The sequence below is a fragment of the Pseudonaja textilis genome, chromosome 10 (genome assembly GCF_049901715.1).
Source record: "Pseudonaja textilis isolate UNSWEBS1 chromosome 10, rPseTex1.2, whole genome shotgun sequence".
In the NCBI taxonomy this organism is placed as follows: domain Eukaryota; kingdom Metazoa; phylum Chordata; class Lepidosauria; order Squamata; family Elapidae; genus Pseudonaja; species Pseudonaja textilis.
In genome coordinates, this window is record NC_141999.1 from 16815915 (window position 1) to 16836010 (window position 20096).

The 20096-nt window shown below is 41.9% G+C and overlaps 1 protein-coding gene across 3 annotated transcripts; it reads left to right on the plus strand.

The window, feature by feature from the left end:
- Window positions 1-1112: 1112 nt before the first annotated feature.
- Window positions 1113-18620, plus strand: PROSER3 (proline and serine rich 3). Of its 3 annotated transcripts, none has more exons than XM_087939887.1 (13): window positions 1113-1238; window positions 9457-9570; window positions 10510-10618; window positions 11114-11412; window positions 11609-11754; window positions 12603-12664; window positions 13269-13348; window positions 13512-13645; window positions 14567-14751; window positions 15157-15660; window positions 16403-16574; window positions 17414-17495; window positions 18234-18620. In XM_087939887.1, the coding sequence occupies exons 2-13, from the start codon at window positions 9560-9562 to the stop codon at window positions 18298-18300; spliced, it is 1851 nt and encodes a 616-aa protein (XP_087796013.1). In that variant the 5' UTR covers window positions 1113-1238; window positions 9457-9559; the 3' UTR covers window positions 18301-18620. The 3 variants fall into 3 exon arrangements, with proteins under 3 accessions (XP_087796013.1, XP_087796012.1, XP_087796014.1); XM_087939886.1 differs by lacking the exon at window positions 1113-1238 and adding an exon at window positions 1715-1850; XM_087939888.1 differs by lacking the exon at window positions 1113-1238 and adding an exon at window positions 1762-1850 and having other exon boundaries at window positions 10510-10702.
- Window positions 18621-20096: the final 1476 nt, after the last annotated feature.

Consider the following 20096-nt stretch of genomic DNA (forward strand, 5'->3'; position numbering starts at 1 on the left):
CTCATTCAAGAAGCTTCTTCAACTCTGACTTGAAGAAGCTTTCCAGTCAGAGCTGAAGAAGTTTCTTGGCCGAGAAGCAAAATGTCTTCAAAGAAAAAAAATCAGAAAGTCTAGTTGCCTCTTGAAAAAAGCACCTTTGGGACAACCATGGCCTGGATGTCTTCATAGACAAGCAGCCCCTTAGATTCTCTCCACCCCACTTTTCCTCTGGTAGCGTGGTGCTGAATCAAACTCTTGCAGAAGTTGGTTTAGTTTAGTTTAGTTTAGTTTATTGTCATTGCACCTCATATAACAAAATCAAACACCATCTTCAGTGCACATTGAAAATAAAACACAAACACACACCCTTCGCCCTCCACACACTGAACCGAAAACCCCCGACAGCATCAACACTGCATTATATAGCAGAATTCAAAAGAGTTACTGCCCTGGGATGGAAGCTGTTTTTCAGCCTATTTGTCCATGTTTTTATTGTCCTGTACCACCTGCCAGGTGGTAATAGTTTTTTTTAAAAAAAAGGGGTTCCCAGGATGAGATGGATTTTTGAGAATGTTTGGAACTTTCTTAAGGCAGCGGGAGCTATAAAGCTCTTCCAAAGCGGGGAGAGGGCAACCCATGATCCTCTGGGCAATGACGTTAACCCTCTGGAGTGCTTTCCTATCTGCCCCTGTGCAATTGGCAAGCCATACAGAGGTGCAGTAAGTGAAGATACTCTCTATGGTGCTGCGGTAGAAAGTCACCAGCAGTTTTTGATTCAGTTGTTGTTTCCTGAGAAGTCTCAGGTAGTATAATCTCTGCTGGTCATATTGCATTGGGATTTGGGAACCCTTCAGAGTGCCACTAGAGATTGGGCTTTGTGTATTTTTAAAACTACCAGGATGAACAACTTCTTCAAAGCTTCGATTCAGCACCACGACATCGATACCTGGAGGGGGAAGGGACAATTTCCTTAAAAAGAAAAAAAAACCAGACTTTAGCTCCCATTTTTTAGCTCCCATAGCATCATCCTTGCACAAGAGGCGCTGTTTCCATTCGCAAAAGTCCCTCTCTTCTCAGTCTCTGTCTTGCAGCTGATTGAAAAAACTTTCCTTTTTTCTTTTTTAACCGAAAGTCTCCCGGAAGACGTCAAGATACAGCTTCTGCACTAAAACGTCTGGTGGATTTTGCTCGCTTAGATCTCAGCTCAACTCAGGTCAAGTTTTCCTTCTGGTCCCTCTCACCACACAAGTGGTGCCAAGGTAAAAACATCAACACAAGATTGGTAACCAACAAGGACTGTAGTACAGAAGTCTCCAAACTTGGCGTCTTGAAAGCTGGCTGGGGAATTCTGGGTGTTGAAGTCCACAAGTCTTCAAGACGCCAAGTTTGGGGACCCCTGCTAAAATATGTTTGCAAAAAAATATGACTAGCAGTCACTTGCAATCTCTTGACATTTTGCAGCCTCTGAACGTTTTTTTTTAAAAACCCAAAACCCGATGAGGTTGCACAGGTTGGATCTGGAATGCCCGTGTAGTTTTGTAGAATTGCTCAGCCCTGCTGAAAACATGCGGTTCTTTGCATCGATTTTATTCACTTTAATAATAACTGCTTCGATCTGTATTCCCATACTATATTTCCTGAGTTAAACTCGCAGCTTTTTAAAAGGCTGGCCCAGAGCATGGCGGGACGTGTAGTTTGTACGCCTTCCTTTGAAGGCGGCGCACGGCACGCAATCCTTTCTGGGAATTGTAGTCGTGGAACCTGCTCTGTCATGGCCGGGGCTGGGGAAAGGGAGGCGCTGTTTTACCCTACATCCTTTGCGCGCAGGGACCGCCTTTCCCCCCTCCCGTTGCTAAGCGACCGTAAAGGCGGTAAGTTTATCCTGTGGTGAGCGGGAAGAACTTGGGGGGTTGTCGAGGGTGAGAGTTGTGGGGATTTGAGTCTGAGGCGAGAAGGGCTGGGGAGTTACCCCCGACGGCGGTGTTACTGCACCGAATCTGGGGTGGCTCGTAAACCCTTTCCTGGGCAGGAAGGACGACACTTCCTATGCTCCCCATCCGCCTGGGAATGATGGCTTGGGAAGTTCCCGAGTTGAGGGAAGCTGCGGGAATACGACCATTGTTGTGGGGAAAAAAATGGGCGGCAGGAATATTTATTTTTTATCCTGACTTTAAACCACTCGAGGCCAAGAGCATGTCTAATACTCCTTCCCTCTCCTATTCCCCCCCGCGCCCCCAACAACAGCTTTGTGAGGGGAGTTGTATTGAAAGAATCACTGTCATGCCTTAAGTGGGACTCGAACTCAACACCCTGGGTTCCTAACCTGGTGCCTTAATCACTAGACTAGACCATGGTTGTCTAACCTTTTTGCTTGTCTGGGCTGCATCGAGTGAAGAGGAATTGTTTCGGGCTGCATATAACATATATAATAATGTATATAAACAACAAACTTCATTTATTTTTTAAATTAAGTTTCCTGCTTGAGCAGGGGTTGGACTAGAAGACCTCCAAGGTCACTTCCAACTCTGTTATTGTGGAGCTGCATTACTAGCTGTCCAGGGCTACAGTGGGCTGCAGGTTGGACATGCCTACACTAGACCAAAGTGGCTCCATGTAGGTTTGTTCAGTATCACGAGTTACACATAAAAAAGGTGGGATAAAAACATCATTATAATCCTGCCTGCTTAAGGTTGAATTTGGTTAGGTTTTATCCAGAGAATAAACCCCATTAAAGGGACTTGAGCCTTGCTTCAGGACTTGGCTGGGCAGGAAATATGCATGAGCCATGATTCAGAATCTGCCTCTGATCTTGAATCTGTTGCTTCAGAATGGTCAGCCTTTGGATCAGCAAGCCAGGATTCAATTGAGGCTGACCAGCCACAGGCGTCTCCTATTCAGCTGGTGCAGTCAGAGGAAGGAGGCACAACTCCCAGGTCTAGATCAGAGGTGGTATTCAGCAGGTCCTGACCAGTTCTGGAGAACTGGAAGAGGAAATTTTGAGTAGTTAGGAGAACTGGCAAATACCACCTCTGACTGCCCCTGCCCCCATCTATTCTCTGTCTCCTATGGAGTCCCAGCTGATTGGCTGGATCTCCTTTGGTTGCCCTGCACAGGAGAACGGAGCTGGAAAGCAGGTTAGTGGGGTGGGGAGGGAATGGGAATTTTGCAGTAACCTTCCCCTGCCACGCCCACCAAGCAATGCCATGCCCACTAAGCCACGCCCACAGAACCTATAGTAAAAAAATTTGAATCCCACTACTGGTCTAGATGCCTACAGAAGTGAGCAGAGCAACCTTCTTTCAATGAGATTCCTCACTAGACAAAGGTGAAAAAGTACGAGTCATTGCAGCCAGCTGTCAGCAGATAGATTTAGGACAGGTAGTTGCTTTTCTTGATATGTTGATACATTAGTAACCCAGTTGTTAAAGTACATCTGGCTTCCCCATTGACTTTGCTTGTTGGAAGGTTGCAAAAGGGGATTACATGACCCCGGACACAGTAATGGTCATAAATACAAACCAGTTTTGATGACGTGACGGTGGGGATGCTGCAAAGGTCATAACTCTGAAAAATGGTCATAAGTCACATTTTTCAGTGCTGTTGTAACTTTGAACGGTCGCTAAACAAACTTGTACGTCGAGGACTACCTGTATTTATACATGCAAGTAATGCAGGGTTCAGTTGCTTTGGAGATTAGCTTGGACTAGAGATAATCTCTGAACTGGATATCCAGTAGAAGGTATTCTGATGTTACATGCATAATACAAATTATATAAAGTTTGTTTCATTCCCATCATGGCTCAAATGTCATGCAGTATATGCATGGGATGTCTTGCTCTTTGCCTCCCCTTGCAGATGCTCTGAAATCACACTGTGCTAATTACAATGTTGTTTATATTCCAATGGGCCTGCATATGACAACTGTCTTCAAGCTTATCTTTTTGCAACAGTAGTTCAATTTTGCATTCAGACAGCTGTCACTTGGACATTTAGTAATAATTCTGAACCTTTTTGGACATTTGGCCTTTTAAAAGGTCAGGTAGATGAAGTGGAAACTCAGAGGCTGTATTTCTTAGTACAAATTGCTAATTGAAGCCATCTTGGAAGTACTGTAGTCATATTCTACTGGTAAATTGGAGTTATTCCCCCCCCCAACCCAGGCTATTTAATTTACAAATATATGACCCAAGAAGAGTACTTTTGAGACTTTACTTGCTAGGCTGGGCTTAGTCCCCCCCTTCTCAATTTGTCTCATCATTTCGGGAAATACACAAATGCCTCTTTCATCAATATAACAGCTTTAAATGAGCCTAGTGGATTTAGATTTTATATGATGTCTTATATAACTGCTTTTGTATCTGCTGCATCATTAATGCTAATTTATTAGGATGAATACTTTGGACTATAATAAACAAGTCTTGGGTTTATTGAAATGGAAATCCAGCTTGCATGTCTTTGAAGCATCCAAGTAACCATTTGGCTTTCAAGTGGAAGAAAGCAGCATAACATCTCCTTGATTAATTAAGCTTGTCTATAAAATTGAAAAATTCAAGCAGATTCAGTGCTACTCATACATTTAATTGTCAAGGGAATTTTAAAATTCTGATAGCACTATTTTTTTTTTTGAAAATGACTTTTTATACTTGTATGTTTATAAACATAATGGTTCCTCTTTCCCTAATTTGTTTAACATAATTTCATGTTGCTGTTAGGTGATTATAACTTGTGCTGATGTGTAAGGACTAAAACATTTAAATACTCATAATGCAGCTCATGATACAACTATGGAGGTGTTTCAGGAATAAAATGCTTGGGTAACCTTCCCTAAATCTGCAACCAATTAATGTAACCACTAGAAATGAACACAAAAAGTAATTGTCTGGTTAAGAGGAACAATGATCCTTACAGAGAACTTAAAAAGCAAGTTATTACCTAGGTCTTGCATAAAGTGACAGTAGGATAGTTAATCTGGAAGATACAGATACAGATAATCAGAGTTGGAATGGACCTTGTAGGTCATCTAATCCAATCCGCCCCACCCTGCCTAAGCAGGATATTCCATATCTTATCACTATGGTTAAATATGATTAATTTAAGGAAAAGATTGGTGTAGATTGGATTTCACACAATGGAGTATTGAATTTGGCTACTGGTTTGAATAGAGTGTACTGCTGTGTTTATAAGCATTTACTTCCTAGAACTAGAATGATCACACGAGGAGAAATCAGACCAAAGGATTTTTTTCTGTTCCATAAATGCTGATAATTGGAATTTCTGGCACCAAAAAGGAGAAGCCAAAAAACAAAGCAACAAAACAGATGACCATGTCAAGGGAAGGGTTGTTTTAGCCTGAGCAGGTGCCATGAAATAAACCACAAGCTATTACTTTAAGTCCCATTTGGATTGAAGAGTTTTTCCTCTTTGTGCCACCATATTAAAATGCAAAGCCAGTCTGCTTTGAGTGCCAAGGCACAGAGGAATTCTTTAAACCTGCCAACCTAAAGACACCACTTTGAAACCCAGCGTAAAAAAAGTGAGGCAGTCCAAAGTCTTTAGCAACACATGACAAGGTCCATGTTTTTCTACAATTCTGTCAATTGGGTAAAAATAATAGGCAGCTCTCAAGAAATACAAGATGAGTGATAGGTTTGGAAAGGAAGTGAGGCTGCCACCCTTAGTTCATCAAGCCTGAGACTGCAATGCCAGTATTGCCTGTGCAAATGATGAATTTTCCATTTCCATCTTCCAGAGTTGGAGTGGGCAGGTCAGTGGCCTGTTTTTCAAAGAATATGTCATACGTATCAGCTCTGCTTTTTTCACATTGAAAAGCCTATGGGAATTCCTGCACTCATGCTGTGTTTAATATTGTACTTGCTTTTATTCTCCAGCTTTGATGTGCATTAGCACTGTGCAGATGCCCTTGTGCCTGGTTCGTTCATCAGTATTTGATCCAGACAAGAATTGGCACTAAACAGTAGCAGTGGCAGAAATGATGCAAGAAAATGTGTGTGTTTTGTAGAGTGATCTTGGAGGAGTTTGTAGCTGGGGAATTGTGTAATTTCTGCTGTCTTCACGGATGTTAATCTTGCTGAATTCACATGTCTGGCACATTTTTTAAAAAAATCGTACGGAGAACGTATTGAAAATCCAATTGCATTTCTCCAGAGACCTTTAGGAGCTTAGAAGGATTTGTGTTCCTCTGTCCTCTAAGTTGGGAGAAAACAGGCAATGCCTTTATCTAGCAAGGAATAAGGAGAAACTTCCTAACAGTGAGGACAATTAACTAGTGGAACAGCTTGCCTTTAGAAGTTGTGGTTTGCTTCATCACTGGAGGTTTTCAAGAAGAGACTGGAGAGACACTTTCCTGAAATGGTATAAGACAGAGGTCTTCAAACTTGAGAGCTTTAAGACTTGTGGACTTCAACTCCCAGAATTCTCCTCCAGTCACGTTAGCTCAGGAATTCTGGGAGTTGAAGTCCACAAGTCTTAAACTTGCCAAGTTTGAAGGACCTTGGTATAGGGTCTCTTGCTTGAGCAGGGGGTTGGATTAGAAGACTTCCAAGGCCCTTTCCAGCTCTATTCTAATTGAATTAAGTAGCTTAAAGCTTGCTTGTCTTCTGCTAAACATGTAGAGAGAAAGTAGAGAACAAAGGCATTGCTGGGCAGCCCTTTTACTCTTTCCTCCAAGGGGAGACAGGTAGGTGTGAGGCAGGATGTATCATCAGAGGCACAAATCAGTCCAAAGGATCTAATAATTGCTCCAGCATGGCTTGGTTTCCTATACAGAAGGCAATTTCTACCCACCCCTACAATCACAGGCTGCTATAGTGTCAGATGCAAGAAACAACCTTCTAATCAGCAAAAGTCAACTGCTGTGATCAGCCATCTTGGAACAGTTGGTGCATAAAGATTTGGTAGGAAAGAACTGGATCCTGCTGGTAGCTTCATTAGGAAGGGAATTCCTCTCTTCCATGCTGAGATTGTATAAGCTAAGATTTCCTGTCGGTATGCAGTATGGGTAATTGGGAACCACTGTTTATCTACTGGCATGCCACTGCCATTAATTCTTGCAATACAACTTCCTGTCTGCAGTCAACAGGACAGCCTACTCCTCTGAGCCTTGAGGGGAATATTTCCTGCCCTCACTCTGGACCATTCTCATCCCTCACGATTCTTAAGCCATATTAGGGATCCTGACTAGCAAAGCCGTGGCTTGCCTTACTCTGTCAAAAGCTGCTGGCTTTCCGTCTCTAGGACCAGCATTGGAGCTGGGTTAAGAAAACCACATTGGGATGCTAGACTAGGAACTACGCCACCTTTGATCACTTGGACTCATACAGTTTCTCTGTATGAGCACAGGATTCTGTGCTGTTCGTTGCATCATGCTGTTCACTGTGCTGGGCTATAGTAGGGTCAGTGAATGAGGTGCATTCATGGAAGATGGAAAAAAAAAAAAGGACAAAAGCCTGTTGCCTTGGCAACCGCATATGAGGGGGGCGGCATAGCACCATGGAAATTTCCTTCCTAACTGCCCAAGAGGTGGCTGCAAAGAATTCCTTGCTTGGAAGCTCAGGGAAGTTAGAAACCGGAAAGACTGTTGAGCAGCAAGACAGCTGATGGGAACAAGCTGGGATTCCAATAGTTTTGGAACTGCATTGGATTTCAAGTATGGGTTGAGCTAACAAGCAAATTCCTTTGAATGTGGATCGGTCTCTGGACAACTGTGGTTGACCTGCATGCTGAATACTCATGTGCAGCTCCGGAGCACAGAGTGGGCTTCAAAGCATGGCAGCTCTGGAGGGGGTATTTAACATTTTTCCAAGGCTGGGGGAGCTTGAAAGCAAAATGCCCCCAACATGGCTTATATCTTTTGCCCCCTGATGATGGTGTCTGCTCAATTGTGTCGATTCTCAGTGACTCCATGGACCAGGCTCTAGGGCTGATTTTCTGTTTATTTTCTGTTTATTTATTCCACTTACAGCCACCTATATTTACAGGCTGTGAACAATAAATAATTTATTAAGTGCTTTCACCAAGGTATGGTACAAATGAGAATGGCACAGTAATTACAATGAATTTAATAAAGTTTAGTCATGACCTAATAGTCAAGTCAGTAAGCAGCTGTTAACCAATAAGACAAAACAGACACCACTATGCATAATTGCATATTGGGATTCAGGATGGTAGGATGGTGAGATTCCTAGGAAGCTTCTCATGGGGCAAACCTATCAAATGTCCTTAATTTGAACAAGACTGCTGCATCATTTGCGGCTTAGCAAATTTGTAGCCTTGGGATATTTGTGCTGGCATAATTTAAAGGTTGGCTTTGAAAGGATTATTAATTTGCAATACATGGAGTGTTTCTGTTTACTTAAGTCTCCCACCCCACACCGTACCCCATTTCTAAGGATCGAAGGTCTTGTGTCTTGGCATTTTCTTTTACTGATTTCACACATTGTAAGTTGGTATTTTAAACAGAGTTTGATGAATAAGTGGTCATGGACATGTATAATGCTAAGCCATAAATAGTCATGTTGAGGCTTCTTTGATATATGACTTCATCATCTGTGCTTTACAATTTATTTAGGTTAGCTTTTAATCCATTCATATGTATTCTTTAAATTATGGGGTTTGATCTGAAGAGCATGTGTGTGTGTATGTGTGTGTATATATATATATATTTGTTTTCTGAGGTTCTCGCGGGTATTTGTATGTGGATTTTTGGTTATTCGGGTTTTCTCCTGTGTAAGATTGGAAGTATCTAGGCAACGTTTCAATGAAGTCTCATTCATCATCTTCAGGCTAGTGTCTTCGGCTCTGTGCTTCTCATTCTGAGCTTCTCACTCTTCTCACTCTGAAGCACAGAGCTGAAGACACTAGCCTGAAGATGATGAATGAGACTTCATCGAAACGTTACCTAGATACTTCCACTCTTACGTGGGAGAAAACCCGAATAATCAAAGATCCATATATATATATATATATATATATATACACATACTGAAATGGCTGTGAAAGTCTGACTCACAGACGAACACAATACAGAAGCCTGATGATCAAGATGGGGCCGAGATGGTGGTTTGGAGAGAGCACTGAAAGCAGAAACTTTATAGCATTTATATTGTCTTTTCCCCCCTTATAACAATGGTAAGAATCCTGCAGGAGAGACTGCAAGACCTGGGTCAGCCTTGCTCTCATAAAAAGTGCAGGACGAACGGGTACTGTGTTGCCATCATTGGCATCTTCAAAGAAAAATATTTTTTTTTAAAAAATGTGTCATTTCCTCTAACGTCGATGGTTCTTAGCAAAACAAAAGAGTCTGCATCTTTGTATTAAGCATCTTCTTTATCATCTTTACCAAAACCTAACCAAAGAGAAATTGATAATTCACAAAAGCCAAAACTAGGCAAAATAATTAAATTGTCTGATGCCTTAAAAGTATTATTTATGGATCCTGTTCTGTTTGTTTATTCATAGAACACACTTTGGAATACCTGACATCATTTTCATGGGGAGAGCAGGCAAATATATTTCCAGCATGATTTAAACCAGCTCTCTGCAAACATCGTGGTGGAGAATAATGGATTCTAGGTACAAGAGTGGGCACCTACTTTTTGTCTTGGAATATTGTGGCAAAAATGAATAGAATAAGTATAACAAGTTCAGTTATCTGCATCTAAGAAACGAAGTGATACTATAATATGGCCTTCTCTGTAAATCCTACTACTGTACACAGATTGAAGCAATAGAGTTCTGGGTATACCAGAGAAATGTAATTTTGCAGGTTTCTGCTGTTAAAAATTTTTATATATTGGAAACAACAAGGCGAAGACATTTCTAAATCTTTCACTGTATGCCATGTTGCTAAATGCACCGAGGACTGGAACAACTCTGAATTATATCACTTCATTCTGGCAGCCTCATTTCCTGTAGTGTGTAAAGTACAGCTATAGATATGTTGGAGTTCATCCACAATCCATCTAATCCAGACAGAACCTTATGAAAGCAGGGCACAGATGTGCTTGGATCCACTCATTCAGCTTTCCCAGAGATTGTCACTGAGTGGCACACTATGATGTGACCACTGCCATTGACACATTTATTTTTGGCAACATTGTCTAGTCTCCTTTGGAGAAGCTAAGTGTTTTTCCTGTTAACAGAGAAAGAAACAAAAGTTAGGGATTAAAAATGGAAATTTTAATGCTCTTAGAAACCTAAACAACAATATATAAACCCTCTCTATTTAATAATGCATCCTAGAGAAAGGTTTAGAGAGATCCTTCTCATCTGGTTTTCTAAATATGTGCGTTTTTAACACTGGGCCCTCTAAATTTCATTTGTCTAGTGCACCCACAGTTCTGCCATTTCAATCTGTGCAATATGTAATTCAATTTCACCCAAAGGTCCATGTTATCATGTCCACACTATTCTTTTTTCTCCTATATTCCAAAAAGTTAGGTTTCTTCCCGCCCCCAATGGTTGTGATAAATGTAGACACTTTTCTAATTGACATTTCTTGTTTACTCACAGTCTAGCTATATTCTCCACTCTTGGGAGCCCCTTTTTGGAGGCATCTAGTTCTCGAAGCCATTATCATCCCTCCCAGGCCCAGCCGTTGAGGCAGAAGAAGCAACAGACGGTGAGAAGAGGATAAAGCCATGCCATGTGGTCCCTAAGGAAAAGCAAACAGCAGCTGAAAGCAGACTGTTCTTTTGGATCTCCGGTGATCCATCCTTATGGAATTGGATGATTAAGAATTGGGAATCTAGCTTTTAGCAATGCAGACTTTTCTCCCTTTTTTTCTCTGATCTGAAGGCTGGAACAGAATAGCCACCTTCCTGCAGGAGTTAGACATTCGAAGAGCTGATGGGCATAGCCTTTTCCTAGAGAAAGCAGGTTGAAATCAACCCAGCCACAAATTTCTTCTTGAGCCAGTCATCTAGCCTTCTTTCCAGAAATATAACGATAAAGTAGATGTCTGAAAGCACAAAGCTATAGCTGACATTGCTAAAGATTTCATTTACAGGAATCTGTGATGTATAATGCCTCATGAAACGAAACTGATCTCTGAAGTTTGGGTCTCTGATGTCCATGCCAAGGGTGGTCATGTCTTCTTTATTTTTTAACTTCTTAGGTTCTGAGCCCGTCTCGTTTGCAGCGTAGGGATTGCTCTGCTCTTTCTGAGGAGCCAGAACCATTGAGTGCTTCATACCCACATTTACTGCCCGATTCCAGCTCCTATGAGGGGAGGCCCCCTAAGTCGAATTCCACAAGCCCCTTCAATGAGTCATGGCCCTCAACTGAACGCAGCTCTTCCTCCCTGACTCCAGAAGGAAAAAAGGATCTTCCAGCACAGCAGTCATCAAAGGCTGAGACCCTGGATGCACCAAAGCTCCCAGATTCTGCCTCAGACAGTGAATCCATTATTGCCAAGTGAGTCTGGTTATAAGAGTCACCTTTGAAATGGCAGATGAAGCTAAGGAACACATGAATGGGCTTTGTAGATGAACATTGAATGATGGCCTTGGTTGCTTTTCTATTGACCTTTTCCCATTAGAGTCCTGATTTCAGGTCCACTTGAAGATGATGATTGCCTACTGGTCAAACTTCCTTTTCTTTCCTTTGGCAGGTACATTGAGAGGTTTCGCTACGGGAAGCCCACTGATCGTAAAGAGCGCGTGGCATCTAGTGGCGGTTCAACTGAGTTCTGGTGGCTTAGCCACTCATTTCTCCCAGATGGAGAAAACTCTAAGAAGGAAGCGTCACTATCTTCAGGTACTTACATCTAAAAGAAGAATAGAAATTTGGCTAGGTTCATGCATTGGACTGAGTCATTGTTTATCTTACCATGATTTATTTGGTGCAGTGGCTGAGTTCATATCACTTTTCTATGCCAAAATAACCAACCACATTGTGACTGGAACACAATGTGTAAATATAGTTCTTAGAGACACGGAGCTTTTATCAGACCAAGGCAAAGTCTGAGTTCTCTTGTGGAAATAAAGTTGCATTAAGCATAGGGATGGTGGCAATAGATTGGAAGAACTTTTCATTTGGAAGTTTGTAAATATGTCTCATATTTACATCAATAGGCAATATCAATAGGCACACGGGCATGTTATCCTTGGGCGGCCTCTACTTGCCAGTTCCCGGTTGGGAGACATGAAGTATTGTTAGCAATTCTTAGCAAGTGGAGATAATGAACAGCCTTGTCAAGAGGACAACAAGTATTGCATTGTCTTCATCTGCTTTGTAACTATCAGGGATGTGGTATAAGGGTTTTTAAAAAAATAAAAGCAATAGTGAAGGGATCCTGAGAATGGCCAAGCCTTGGATAATGGTCTTGGTTCCTAAATGTTTTGTGCATCCCTAGCATTTCCTGCAAGTGGTTTTGTAGACTTGCTGGGAAGGCGTGTAGGTGATAACTGTGGTTCAGAGGGAACTCTGCAGCTCCATGGAGATACATCGGATGCAAATATCAAGAATTTCCTAACCCATTGAAGCATCCTGTGATTTGGGGTCTGTTTTGTCCTTGTATGTAAAATATTTTGAAAAGTTATTCCTTTAGAAAGATGATTGCGTTATATAAAGCCTCCACTCTTAATGGAGATGTCTCTTTGCAGATAACAGCCAATGTGAAGTGAGGTCATCTCTTTTCAGTCCTATCCTGACTCAAACTGCCTTGGTGAGTAACAAGATATTCTCCTAGACAAAGAGGCAGAAAGTAACACAACTCTGATGGCTTCTTTCTTTTCTGTTTCCCAGCTCATGGGTAATCTTGGGCCCAGAGAACTGAGAAAGCTGCAGAATGTGCCCATCTAAGTGGCCCTGAGCTTTTTTAAGGGAGGCCAGAACAGAATTGCAGTAGATACATAGGAAGGTCATTTAATGAAATGTGGCTGCATAGGCTTTGTCAAATACTGTACATACTCGGAGTAATTGCTCTGCTTTAGGTAGAGAAAAATGTAAGATGTGTTACAGTGTTTCTCAGTTAGTAGATTTCTTGAGTTTGATTCCCCCCAGTCACTTCCTTTTCTTTTACTGAGGACTCAAGAAACTTGAGAAATTCTGAATTTCCAGAGGAGGGAAATCTTGCTTTAAAAATATTCCATGGTCACATTGCATAGTAATGACTTCATCTTTCCCCCCCCCCAAAACTTACATGTTTTGCATTGGTGTGCATTTCTAGAGGTGTTGAAAATTCCACTCTTCTCCATCTGGCAGAATCTTGGCATCCTTTCCCCCATAGCATTTTCCCTCTTTACACTTTCTTTATATGCTCTTTGCAGGGAGAAATGCAAGCTGCTTCTGCATTTGACGCTGAGACAGTGAGCCTGCAGGAAAGAGCAGCTAGAGTCCTAAGCAGAAGGTACTGACATATATTTTGTCCGTCACCCAATAGACCAATGCCATTTCCCAGGTCTGTCCCTCTGTTTGGGGTCTCAGCCAACTGATATTCCCCCCGCACCCCCCAAAAGAACTATACTTCCTTTCTAATAAGATGCCTTTCTCAATCTGTCTTCTGCTTATAGCATCTCACCACTGAGTAGTTTCAGGACTGTAAGCTCTGGAGGGCTTGATTCTACTACTACGTCCACCAACCCAAATAGCACCCCAGACTTGCCTCAACACGCTCTACAGCACTCTGCAGCACACCAGGTCAAAGGTAGGGAGACATCTGTGATCTAGAATGATTTCCTCCCCCAGCGGTACGGTATTTATAAATTTGATCTAAGTGAAAGAAATGGCTACTGAGAGTGAAAGGGGAATGGCAGAACCCCTGTTCAGTCAGAAAAGATAATCTATGTAAGTTTATTTATGAAAATTAATCTGTTACGGAGAAAAAAATGGGGGACGCAGATAAAAGATGGGGGGATTCAGGGCCTGGAAACCTTTAAACTGAGAAGAATTTGAATGTGGTCATTGATAACAAGTTGAACTTGAAACAGCTGCTGGAAGAGGTATTGCATTTCTGGGCTGCGTTAGAAACAGCATATCTGAGATCTCAGAATAATTATTCCTTTCTACTTGGCTCTGGTGAAACTACACCTTGTAGAGTTGTATCTGATTCTGGGTCCACCTTTCCAGGAGATGTTGCTAGGTTAGGCAGCGTTCACAAGGCGGAAGTGACTTAATAACATGTCTGGTCAAGATAGGCTGAAGGAACTTGGCATGTTCAAACCCAAGGGGAGGTATAATAGCCATATTCAGGTGCATAAAGAGAAGTTGTAGGGAAGATGATCGAGAATCATATTCCATGTCTATAAAAATAGGAGCAGAAATAAAAGGACACAAATTTCAGTTACCACAATTTTGCTTAAATATAAGGAAAAATTCCTGATGATAAGATCTGTACAACAGTGGGACAGTCCACCTATAGAGGCTGTGTATTTATCATCTCTGAAGTTCATTACGAAGAACCATTTCTCTTGCTTGGTTTCCCTGAACTTTGTTAGACTAGAAGAATCCATTGGCCCCTTTTAATTCTACAGTTGTATGAGATGTTCATGAACCACTCGCATAGCTCTTTTGCAGTGATGACTTTCAATTCATAACAATATCTTTTTTGTGTGTGTGTGTGTTCCAGAAAGCTTAGTTCTTCCTTATCATACCACTCCAACTTCTATAGCCCACCCTTTAAAACCAGAAGATGACATCCTATTCCAGTGGCGCCTGAGGCGGAAGATGGAGGAAGCAAGCAAAGCCGTTGCTGCAATGTCTCCTGAAATTTGGAGGAATCCGTGCTTCCAACCAACCTGCGCCTCTGGAAAAGTAAGGATTTGAAATCCGTTAGTGGAATAAGTGTAGATTTGGAATTGAGATGATCCAATGAAGAGATGCTTTCTTTCTTGTGACTGTTTCATTCCACTGAACTGAAGATTTTGAATTGACTGCTGTACAAGCATTTGCAAAAGAAACATTTTCATAAAATGCCTATTTCTGCAAACCACATACATGCATCCACCTCCACATATACTCTTCAGCCCAAGAATGTTTTATTTTCATGAATGTTTTAGCAAGCAGCTGAGGTTACGTTTTATCTGAAAGTCACCAGCAGAATTTAGCCTTGTGTTGCACGTCAAGAAAATTGACAGGGCAAATACAGAATGCCCCGTTAAGGGAAAGAACATAGTGTTATGGTTCCTGATAACTAATATTTTTTATTCCTCCTTGCAGATGGAAAGACAAGTTCTGAAGTCAACTGAGCCAACCCCTCAGAGGGACATAGACCAAAAAGTGTTGTCAACCTCTGAGCCCCACCTAGATATGAAATATACCCAGAGCCAGTACCATCCTTGCTCCTGTGCAGGCATGCCGAGGAATGGAATCACTTCTAGCCAGCGTGTTGAAACCCTTCCCCCCAATAATGGGATAATGGTAACTGGAGGCCCTGAATGCAGAGATGAGCCAATTGTGAAGGATCCAACCCCACAAAAAGATCATGTCCCTGATTACCTGGAAACTTTTCCTTCAAGATCTGCAAAAGTGAATGAGTCTTTGGGCCAGACAACTTCACGTCATGTTCAACAGGCAGCTCCATCTGGCCAGGGAATGCACCTGGAACTCAGCAGAAGACCAGGGCTACGCAGAGTCAAGCAGAGTCAAGCAAAACACATTCCAGACCCCAGACAGTCAACAGGCAGCCCCACCAAGCATTCAGTTCAACATGTACTATCGGAGGTACAATCCCTAATCCACCCACCTGCCTGATCGTTATCACAGAACAGTTCAGTGGCAATAGCAATAGCGTTTGGATTTATATACCACCCCCATAGTTCTTCATAGCACTCTCTGTGTGGTTTACAATATCAGCCAATTGCTTCCAACAGTTTGACTCCTCATTTGACCGACCTTGGAAGGATGGAAGGCTGAGTCAACCTTGAGGCGGTTAGGATCGAACTCCTGGTTGCGGGCAGAGTTTGCCTGCAATGCAGCATTCTAACCACTGCGCCACCTTCTAAATAGAGATGCAGTGCTTCAGATTCAAAAGATGTTTTGGAATATACAGGCCTTCCTGAAGTGCTACATATAAGTTTTTAAAACAGCCGTGTCTTCCTGGGATCATCAGGATTGCCAACTAAATACTGAATTGTAAAGGTCCCATGTCATTGGATTTTCTTTTGGGAACAATGATTTAAGATTATGTTCCAACGAAAGATGTTATTGCCCCTCTTCTCCAATCTTGGGACCTTAAATTCATTAGATTTCACCCAGTGTACGACACAAGAGCACTGGTTACTGGTCTAGCTGGTCTCTTGGCCTGATCCCACAGAAACACTGTTGTTTATCTTTGAAAGAAAGGCACAGGATTCATAAGAGCACTAAGCAGGTCGGCTTTAGCCTCTTTCATGTCTACTTTCTTACTAAGGTCCTGAGAACAGAAGGCAGTTTGAACGGGCTCTCTTTTCTCTCTCTTGCCCAGGTAGTTGCTGAAAGGCTTTTCTCCCCACCTGAATCTCCAGCTCTTCCCCGGGACAAACCAAAGAGAAGCTCAAGGACTTTGGGTCCAGAGGAGTCTATTCCAAAGAATGTTGCCCCTCCCTCCCATCCCCAACTCCTGAACATGGCTGCTCAACTGCTGGAAGAGGCTGAAGGTAGTAGAATCCACGGGGACAGGACAGGGGGCTTGAATCTCACAGAGATCTCCATCACAACAGCAATTTCGAGAAGAGGGATTACACTGCATTTTGCTGTGTATACCTAAGCGCAAAGTTATTCTTCCCACTTGAGTTTTTTCATGAAACTGGATGTGGGTGAAGATCATAAGCCCCTTGCTGGCTGTCCCTGGGCATGGGGGCTAAAGTGTGATCCCTCTGCAGTGCTTCTCTTGGGCAAAGGGTGAATTTAATTTGAACTCCACAACTTAAGTTAATCATACTTGGAAAGAAATAAGGATCTAGTTGGAGATGTGATGACGAACACACGAAAGAGGCATGATACAAACAAACTGTGTGTCATGTTGTGTAGCTGTAGCACGTAAGTTTTGTTTTCCTGGCTTGCTCTGCATCTGACTGCATTACTAGCTGGCATAGCCTTGACCCAAGCAGGAAGCAGTTGAAAGCTCCAATCGTGGTGGCTGGATGCTGCTGCATGGTTATTTTAATAGGAACCCTTTCAGCATGTTTTGTTCCCTTGCTATCCAGCGCAGATGGGAGCAGAGCCAAAGGCACCGGTCAAGTTCAATTAAGAAAGGTTTGTGAGATCTGGACAGTGAAAGGGGGAAGGGGAGAGAAGGAAGTCAAGATGAAGACTGCAGCAGTTGAAGAGCTGTGTATTTGTGAGGGGGTGAAAAAAAGAGATCCTAAGAATGGGCTTAAAGGATACAACAGGAACAGAAATATGGCTTGGCTTTAATGGGGACAATTAGTGGTGGAATTTAACAGAAATAAAAGAAATGGTTAAATAATAGAGATGCTATTTTTCTTTTGTGTAGACTCAGATGGCTTGGAATTTGAAGATGACCCTCTGTTACAAGTGTTGAGAGGTCAGAGGGAATCATTGCGCAACGAGCTTCGGTAAGTAGCCTTCACCAAATGCTTGTCAGCCCTCTCAGCTTGACACTCTCATTGCAAAGGTGACTTCTTCAGAGGTGCTTCTAGCAACTATTTAGTCATTAAATTGAATCTGCCTCTCCTTAGTTTGATAAGACCTTCTAATATTGTAACACACAGTGTTCATTATCCATTCCTCTCAAGTGCTTTTCTGGGTATAGACAGGAAGGTGTGTATTTAGTCCTGGAAAAGCTGCAAGAAACATCTTACAGGACTGAGTGTAGAATTCAGCTTGATCATCTGACTGTAGTTGGGTTTTTTGGTAGTGCTGTTTAAGATTCAAATTCCTAGGGCTCCTGTATAAAATGGAAAGCATGCGCTGAGTGCCAGAATACAGTATTTAAAAATACAGTTTTAAATGCCAGCTTATTTTTAAAAGATTCAGTAAAGTTTGTCATCTTGCTTGTTCTGGAAAAGCAGAACAAATTTTGCAAAGCATGTGCAACATATGCAGTTGTCTAATGTACATGTATCTCTTGCTTTAGCTTTGTTGGTTTTTCTCTAGAACTCAGGGTGGGAATGTTCATTGCTTTCTTGTGGGTGCCGTTGCATTGCTCCCTGCTTCTCAACCGTGGTTCCACTCTATCTATCGGATTCTGCAGGCCATTGTTCTCTGCTATTAACTCTGGCTTCATGTTTTATGTTGCTCTGGTGCCCTCTGGCCCTGAAAATGGCATGCATTTACGTTTCATTTTCTTGCAGAGCTGTGGATTTCCAGATCACTCAGCTGGAAAGTGACTCCTTTGATCAGGGCGTCTCTCACCGATGACCACCTCCTGTGCTCTCTTTGTTGAACCTTGGGTGGTTTAAGGTCCCTCCCTCAAGGCATTGCTCAAGCCCAGCATTATCAGGCACTTCAGGATGAATTCAGTCAAAGGGTTTTGAAGGTGCTTTTTATTTATTATCACCTCTAGTGGTTTTTGACGTCTGCCTGCCCTTAGCAGGCCAACCTTTTCCTAGAAGATATCTGGGATTGCAGAATAGCCAAACAATGATGTGTAGGGATGCCTCTACTTTATATTCGGTGTGCTGTTTCCATGGTTTCGGTGTATATTTCACATTGCATTTAAAATAAATGTGTATTTTTGGATCAAAACAAATTGTGATAATTTGCAGTGTACTCTATCCAGATACAATGTGTCTAATGAAAAATGGATCAATGGAATCCAAACTCATTTGTCTCAGAGAAATGGGAATGAATATTTCCTTGTGCAAAGAACAAAGGGGACCTTTTGAGGAAGGGGAGAAAAGAGTATTTGTTTTGGAACAGAAAAGAAGGCTAAAGATCTCACCCTCCAACCCAAATTAAGTTTAGCTTGTCCCTTTTTTTTATTCCACCTTTTCAGTTGATAGTCCAACTATCAAAATATTTTCAAAAAATCCATAAAACCCATATGACATCTTTTAACAAAACAATTAGATCTGCAGGGAAACCGATATGGGATCAAAAACAGCACCAGAATTCAAGCTGGAGAAGACAGGAAAATAAGCAGATGAACAGAATCTACAAAGGAAAATAAATACAGGCCAGCTTCAGTCTGAGAAAGATGTCTCACAGTTATGGGTCTTTTAGTTACAGGGTCATGATTCTTGCCTGCCTAACTTATTTTATATATAAAGAAATTGTTAATTGTCTTGAACGTTGGGTAAGAAAAAAAGTTCCAACGTGTAGGTTCAAGACAGTCAGATTCCTAGATTCTTTTGCAGCTACTGATTTACCGAACATACCTTACTCAACAGCATGTAAATTAACTTCAGTTGCATTCAAGTGTGAACTGCTTGTATTGTTTTTCTAGACTTTCTCCTTTTTTAGTTTACCCAACTGTCCTCACACAATTTTTTAAAAGTTGTTTTATTGCAAATACACCCACTTTAAAGAGTGGGATCTCTGTTTGGGGATTATGTCAGCAGTAAAAAAGTGACTTACAACTATAACAATACTTCTCTCCAATACAGGTAGTCCTCGACTTTACAACAGTTCCCTTAGTGGCCTTTTGAAGTTATAACATCAAAAAAGTAACATTTTTCACACTTACAACCAACATCATCCTTTGATTTTGTGAGGAAGTTAGATCTCTCAATGCTTCTAGACTATGTTGCATTCCTGCAAAAGGATCCCTTCAGTATCAAGTAGATTTGGAAAGGAAGGAAGGAACGGGCTGAAAGATGAGTTTCAGCTGTGCCCTGTTTCATTTTGTGTGTGTGTGTTGTGTGTACAAAGTTCAGGCTACTCACATCATCATCTTCCCTTCTGTTCACTCATGTCTGATTTTCGAAGACTGCCTGGATAAGTCCCTGCCATTTTCTTGGCAAGGTTTTTCAGAAGTGGTTGGCCATTGTTCCTTCCTAGGGCTGAGAGAAAGTGAAGGTCACCCACTTCGTGCCCAATCACCCACAATGCACCAAATACCAATTTATAGAATCCAGCGCTACAGGATGATTTACAGACCAGGACCTTCAGAAAGTAACATTCGTGCTACTCTTGGTGAGAGTAAATGACCACATTGTCCTTTTTGCAAACCAAGCACTTTTGTCACCGGATACAGAAAATCTGGAAAAATAGCT

Coding starts and splice junctions, on each gene's coding strand:
- PROSER3 (XM_087939887.1), top strand. Junction 11,413..11,608: donor AGTGAATCCATTATTGCCAA/GTGAGTCTGGTT, acceptor TTCCTTTGGCAG/GTACATTGAGAGGTTTCGCT. Junction 14,752..15,156: donor CAACCTGCGCCTCTGGAAAA/GTAAGGATTTGA, acceptor TCCTCCTTGCAG/ATGGAAAGACAAGTTCTGAA.